General features: G+C 37.9%; 1 protein-coding gene across 2 annotated transcripts in view; it reads left to right on the forward strand.

Annotated features, from left to right (window-relative positions):
- Window positions 1-5,872, forward strand: part of hars (histidyl-tRNA synthetase) — a 16,488-nt gene extending 10,616 nt beyond the window's left edge. For both annotated transcript variants that reach the window (XM_040119947.1, XM_040119946.1), the window contains 2 exons: window positions 3,650-3,796; window positions 5,113-5,872. In XM_040119947.1, the coding sequence (XP_039975881.1) occupies window positions 3,650-3,796; window positions 5,113-5,172 (207 nt within the window). In that variant the 3' untranslated portion in view covers window positions 5,173-5,872. The remainder of the gene's footprint in view (window positions 1-3,649; window positions 3,797-5,112) is intronic.
- Window positions 5,873-7,764: the final 1,892 nt, after the last annotated feature.

The following is a 7,764-nucleotide window of genomic DNA, read 5'->3' on the forward strand; positions in this document are numbered from 1 at the left end:
GGGCCTAAAGTGTGCCAAGAACACCACCACCACCAGCCTGGACTGTTGACACGAGGCAGGTTGGGTCCATCGACTCATGCTGTTGACGCCAAATTCTGACGCTACCATCTGTGTGCCTCAGCAGAAATCCAGATTTGTCAGACCCGACTACTTCTTCCCAGGCTTCAACTGTCTGGTGTCTCTGTGACCCTGTGCCCACTGCGGCCTCAGATTTCTGTTCTTGGCTGATAGGTTTGGAACCTGACGTGGTCTTCTGCTGTTGTAGCCCCTCTGCCTCAAGGTTGGATGTGTTATGCATTCTGAGATGCTTTTCTTCTCACCACGGTTGTATAGAGGGTTATAGAGGGCTATATGTGGTTATCTGAGCTACACTAGCCTTTCTGTCAGCTCCAACCAGTCTGACCATTCTCCCCTGACCTCTCTTATCAACACTGTACGTCATTGAGCTCTTCTGGCTTCCCAAGCTGGAAATTTGTCCTGGAAAACTACTTCCGTGTTAATAGAAGCAGGGTCGAGGTAGTTGAGGTAACTATATGAGATTCCCTTATCAGTCTTAATTCTCTTGGGACCGCTACTTGGATGGTATCATGACTGTTTTCCCATTCGGAGCTCATATCTTGGTAGCTAGCACCGTTATTCTCACGCTCCAGATCTGCTTTTAAATGATCTGATTCGTGAATTGCACAAAAACAAATTTTTCATCATTAGTGGCCTCAGATGCATCTTAATTTCCAGAGCTGCTATCATCAAAACCCTCCGATATCAAAGAAATGCTGCTCTGCCCTGAACCTGTACACTCGACATTGTTGTGTTCGTATTTATTTATGGTAACAGTGAGACAACAGTGCCATCATGAGGCGAAACAGGAACACACATTACCACACAACCATGAAAAAAAAAAACACCTGTACCTCGGGTCACTAGTGATATTATACACTGTTGATAGAGTAACATAAGAAAAACATTGCTCTTTATCATTTTTGATATTTGGCACCAGAAAATTGTTAAAAACAAATAGTTTCAGGAATACTATGGACTTTAGTGCTTAATTGAATTAAATAAGTGAATTAGACAGGGTGTGGTATATTCCCAGGTCACTAGAAACCGGAGGTATGCATTTAAGTTTTAAAAAAAGTTGATATTTGGCACGAAGTTAGTTATGGCTAGCTTTCTGCATATAGCAGCACAACATTAGCTTGATGTTTCTATGGTGAAAAATTGCAAGGGCACTGAGGCCGATGATTCATTTTATTAGAGAAAATGTATTATGGTTATAATAGTGTCATATAGTAAAACTATTAAATTAAAGAACACCTTTAGGCTACAAAATAAAGTACATTAAAATATCAATGTACATGTATATGCTAGCGGAACATCGTCATGCTGTTCCCGGGTGAGAACCACTCGGAGCCGTATGTCCAAAGCAACAATAAATTCCTTCTCTATAAACAGGCACTTTGCAGTCTGTACATACAACTGTAACTGTACACAACAACTACAAACAACTATAGTAACTATAAATATACAACTGCCTTCTTCAGTATAGCCTTGCTAGGATTTACCAGAGAGGAGGACAAAACCCCCATGGCAGTTGTCCATAGACTTTAGTAATATTAAGCTACATATATCTAATAGCCTGCCACTTCTTTTTGGAATTAACAGCAGAATAAAGCATCACTACGGCAGGCAAAGCAGAGATATGTAGACAATATAATATTTAATATAACAGACAACAATATAATATTTAATATTTGCAGCCCAAAAACATACATATTAATACAAAAAGAAAGCAGTTTTCCACATGTTGCAAGGTAATACATTGTTTGTTGATGTTCTCTTTTGGATAGTGAATTAGAATAATCAGTGAGTTTGTTTGTTGTACTCACCTGTTTGAACATAACTTTGTAAGTCTTGTTCACCACAATCTGCTCCAGCTGCATTTTCAAACATTTTTTAAGTTTTTAAAACATTTAGCTGAATGAGAACTGCTGCACAACAGGGATTGTCAAAAACAGCAGAAAGACGGTGCACACCTCACTGAATGTAGAAGTTTCTAAGTAAATGTAGAAGTCACAGCTGGAGAGTCCATCATGAGCATTTAGCATTTTAGCATTTAGCATTTAGTGAGATCCAGCACGCACCACGCAACATTATAGGTGTGTTTTTGGACACTTCGCGTGTTTTCTGGCTGGTGCATTAAATCAGTGATTAATTAAGGTACAACCTTTTTTGTTCTGACCTACGCCGAGGTTATGCCAATCTTGACTGTAGCTCCATAATGACACCATCCTTAATTTTTACGCATTGTTGTGAGATTTTTACTGTTCAAACTGCTAGCCCCGGCCCAGGCGGGACGGCACCCGCTAGCGAACATCCCCCCATGATGTACACACTTAGAAGATGGATGTTTTACACAATGTGATCTTAGGGCAGCTGATAGCAGCACCTCTCTGGACATGGAGCTCTGCCATCCTGCAGCCAGACACACACCAGCTGCTGATGTTGCTTCTTTCTTTGTTCCACTGTCATACAGTTTATTATGACTTTTTCATGTGACTTTTGTTCTTCTTCTATACCAATTGCAACTTTAAATGTAGCAAAGTACAGTAGTTGAAAAAATACTTATGTCAAAGTTAAATCAAAGATTTTTAGAAAAATACTTAAAAAGTATAAGTAAACAAAAAACAACTTTGTTATAGTAAACTTACCTTGTTACTTCCACCCCTGACAGCATGTATCTCATGGTCACCCAGATTTTAAGGAAAATTACCAGATTTTGTTTGCAAGCAGAGCTACATGATCAAATGGTTTCAGTATACTGCCCACTTCAGTACTTCAGAAAAGACTACACCGGTGATGATTTCATAATCCTGAATGTGTAAAATCAGTGTATTTATCTTAAATGATCCTTGAGTTTATATCATGTAATTAAAAAAATACTGTGTGCTGGTTAAAGCTCAGTTTTTGAAAAGGTATGTTTTGTTGGCCTTGCTCTTCTCTCAGTCTCAGGCTTATTTGGACTCTTGACTTAGACTTGTCTGTGTTTAGTCTTAGACTTGGGTGGTTTTGACAGCCCTGTCTGTATTTATTTGCTTTAGGTCTGGGCAGTAATATTGTATTGCATATTGCTCTATCATTTTACACATTTCTGTTTTAAGGATTTCAGGCAAATTAGGTACATAAGGTTTTGTGTTAGAAGGGTTGAAGGTGAAAATGTGAAGGGTTCTTGTTTCGTATTATGCAGTAATTGTAGTCTGACAATTTTAAATTAAATTTTGCAATTTTTTTGTTATATGGAAATACATATCAATAATTAAAAACATACATTTTCATAATGATCAACCAATTGATTAGGCCTCATGTATATTTGTTCTGCTGTGGAAAGGGTGATGACTTTTAAGTCTTAAAAATAACAACATAAATGTAATGCTTTTTAAGTGTGCAGATACGCTGCTGATATTTATTTTAGTCTTGGATTTTATTTATTTATTTTTTGCAGTGGAAGGCTTGAAGTAGGTATGTGATTTGGGAGGGAGTTATTTGGAAATAATTTTTTTTACAGTCATACCTATTAAGAATGAAAATGGAATTCTGAAAAGAACAGGCGATTGAATGTGGTGTGTGTGTGTGCCTACGTACATGTTTCCAGGCAGAGGTGATGTACAAGAAGAACCCCAAACTGCTGAGTCAGCTGCAGCACTGTGAGGAGTCGGGGATCCCCCTGGTGGCCATACTGGGAGAACAGGAGCTGAAAGATGGAGTAGTCAAACTACGTGTTGTGGCCACCAGAGAGGAGGTATGATTAATACACAGTGCACACAGTTGATTTGTGCTGTCACATACATAGACACGAGATGCTAAAAGTCTCTTTTAAACACTATTTGGCAGGGTGAGACAGGTTTCATTGAAGGTTTAACAGATTACATAAGCAGGTTTATGTTTTATTTGAATCTCATGCTCATCAAGTGCATAGTGATACATGCCTAAAAGATGGAGGCAGTAATGTGCTGTAAAAGTAGCATTGGGCCAGTGGAAGAGAAGGAGCTGATGTAAACAATTCAGGTTTTAAAACTTTCCACAAACACTTTGTTTTACGATGGCATTTAACATTTAATTATATCGAAAACATAGCAAAATCTATTTATAGCCTCTTTTCACAGGTTGAGAGAGAGAAAGAAACTTTATTAATCGCAAATATCCAAATTGAAGGCTAAATTATATACTAACTAAAAGTACTACATAAAATTTGAAACAGATACAATAAAATAAAAATGTAATATAAGCTAAAGATATAACCATACTTAGACTATATTATACTCTTTAGTATAATGATAGTTATATACTATAATACAATATACAATCGTATAAATCAGTTCCTAAGATGATATCCAACCCTGTACACAAGTTTCAAAAACAATCAGTCTAGCTCACTGTTCCACTGTTTGTGTTTTTGTTAACAAACCTGGAGTGCAGTTTAACTGACAGTGGTGTGTGCAGCTGATACTTGATGTGAACCTATGTGAGATTTCCAAATGCACCAGGACTACCCCCAATGCACAATCCTTGGATTGGGTTGGGCAATATGATGGTAATACCATGAAACAATATAAATTTGTCAATTCTGAGATTTTGCTATACAGATCTAACTCCCCCTTTAATATTTATGGCTGTATTGGACCATTGTAGGCATTGTTGTAAACAATAACCAGGATTATTTATTGCATAATTAGGATTTTATAAAGTCAGCTACTTGATTTCCTAAATTTCCTTTTATTTTGTCAATTACTAGTGTCTCAATCATGTAACAAAAGAATCTAATCTCAAAGGTCGACTTACTTGCTTCGTAAGTATTTGTCCAGAAAATATGCTTTACCACAATACATATCAATATTGCCATTTAAAATTAAATATACCATTAAAAAGGGATTTTATCCAAACCACCCACCCCTAGCCTTTATATGCATTTCCTAAGTTCTATATACATAAATTAATCAGAGCAAAAATCCTTCTGCCTAAATGAATTCGTATTAGTCGGTGTTTGAGTTATAATGGTTACAATGTGGTTGCAGGACTAATCTCACTGCCTCTTTCTTCCGTGTTTTCTCTCCACAGTTTGATATTTCCAGAGCTGATCTAAAGGGTGAGATCAGGAGGAGGACCTCTGAGAACTAGCCATTCCTTTCCTTCCAGCTACAACCCCAGCTGCATCACCTGATTGGTTAAAACACAGACCCTCTGCAGAATTTTGTAAAAAATTTCTTGTCTAGTCCTCTATGGAGCATGTTGGACATCAATGCAGTCCTGAAAAACACATCCAATCTCATTTTCACAGCAGCTACATAGACTGATATTAAATGGAGCAGGTGTGACTCGTGTAAGGCTGTAACAGAGCAGGAAACCAAAAGCAATGGGGGTGTTAAGATGATGTGCTTCTTAAAAGCTAACACTGTCATTAGGGAGCATCCAGAAAAATATGATGGAGTTGACATGAAATGTGACATGTTTTGGAATTCTGTGTCTGTCATGTATTTGCTTTCAGTGTCATCATTGTACGATAGGGTGCTCTGAGGAACAGATAATTGATGCTAATTCAAGCAAAGTTTCTTAAACTCCAAAAAGCTGCTGGAGATCAATTTGGCTTTAATCATATTATTTAGAAAAATGTTTTTTTAGAGCAGCATACCTGTACAAATGTTTTATTTCCTCAGGACCAAGTACGAGAAACTCTGACATTTACTTTCTGCCTGAACCCATCAGATGAGTTTCTGCAGTTCAATTTCTGACTTCAGCTCTTAACAAAAAAAAGGCTAATTTCTACCTGTATCAAACATGCTTGTTCTGTTCAGTGTCTGAAATAAACACAATTATATCATCTTTGTGCTCAATCCTTAAACATTATTGCTGTGTTGACTGATATAAAGTTGTATGCATGCTTGTTACACTGGAAAGGGCACCTGTCCGGTGTCCATCTGACCAATTAAAGGGTTGGCCAAAAAATGTTTTACTTACTTACGTCTACTAGTATCAAGCCATGCTGACATTTAGCTTTACTTATTTTAGTTTAAATTTTTTTTTCAGAGATGGACATGTTAAAAACCTGTTTTTTTAAAAAAAATCCTTTCCTTTTTCGCAAATTGGTTACGCTGACACTTTCAGATGATCATTTTAAGATTATTTAAACTCGAAACCAGATCATTGAAACAAAAAGGGTGACACCATTGTCAAAACACTAAAATGGCATTGAAAATTTAAGGGAATCTCTGACTGGATTTCCTCAAATGACCACATCCCAAATTTTGTCAGCTGTGATTTCACAATATGTAATTAAGTAGCCAACAATGGCCAAGGTGCCACACTCCTACCAAAACACCAAGAACCTGACTGACTGAGAGATGCAGCCAAGGTTGTCCTTCATGCAAAAATTGCACAAGGTGCATCATTGTGCATAAAGGAGCTTTATTAAAGAAGCCCAGGTAATAATTACCTTCAACCAAGCCTCAAAGCATCTAGCATTTAATTTTTATACTGTACTGCAGCAAATGGAACCCAAAACTTTCAGAAATCCCCATTTCCAATGACATAAATGGGACTGACACTTTAGAAACATCTTGATGCACTACAATGAACAGCATCATAAACTACACTCTCCATAACAGATAACCAGACTGGAATCAACACCTATCACAGGTCATCAAAAATGATCAAAAGCGTCATAATCGGAGGATTTACTGCCAAACAATTTTGAATTGTATTTCTTCAGATATAGCTTGATGTACTTAACAAACTGGCATAACAGTGCACAGGTCATTTGTAGTAAATAGACTGGCTGTAATGGTGTAATATGTTGGGTATGATGTGACAAGCTTTGTACACCTGGATTTGGGGAATATCTGCCAGTCTTCTCTGCAGATCCTCTCAAACTCTTTCCAGTTGAATGGGGACCATCAATGGACAGCTATTTTCAGGTCTCTCCAAAGATGTTTGATTGGGTTCAAGTCAGTGCTCTGGCTGGGCTACTCAAGGACACTGTCCCAAAGTCACCCCTACATTGTCTTGGCTGTGTGGAAGATTTTCTACGAAGGACCCTGAAAACGATTAAACAAACAAAACACTGATTGGGTTTAAGTGAAATATATTGTAAGTTACAATATAGGAGACATACAAACCTTATCACAAGAAGTCAAACTAGAGTCTCTGAAGAGAAAGAGTCTTACAAACATCCGTTATAGTGTTTCTTGAGACAAAGAACTTATTTCCAATTGGTTATCTTTACTCCCACCGAAACACACCATCCAATAAGATAACATATAAAATGTTCAAGCCCTGCCCATGCACTGGCCATAAATTGAAGCTGACACAGCATAGCTTGGCTTATTTCCATTTATGGTAAGGCTGCAGGCTGCTCCATAGATAGGACCCCCTGGACTCATAAATCATCTGTCTAAGGCCCCTGGAAGAGACCTTGAATCTTCTACAGGATCATCACCAAAAGTGAATAAATAATAAAACTAATTTTCCTTCACAATGCTTAGGGTCATTGTCCTGTTGGAAAGTGACCCTTTGGCCTAGTCTGAGGTTTGAGTGCTCTGGACTGGGTTTTCATTAAGGACATCTCTGTACTTTGCTTGGTTCAGCTTTCACTCAACCCTGACCAGTCTCCCTGTCCCTGCTGCTAAAAAAACACCCCCACAATATGATGCTGCCACCACCATGCTCCAACGTTGGGATGGTATTAGGCAGGTGATAAGCAGTGTCTGGTTTCCT

The sequence above is a fragment of the Xiphias gladius genome, chromosome 23 (genome assembly GCF_016859285.1).
Source record: "Xiphias gladius isolate SHS-SW01 ecotype Sanya breed wild chromosome 23, ASM1685928v1, whole genome shotgun sequence".
NCBI classification, from domain to species: Eukaryota; Metazoa; Chordata; class Actinopteri; order Istiophoriformes; family Xiphiidae; genus Xiphias; species Xiphias gladius.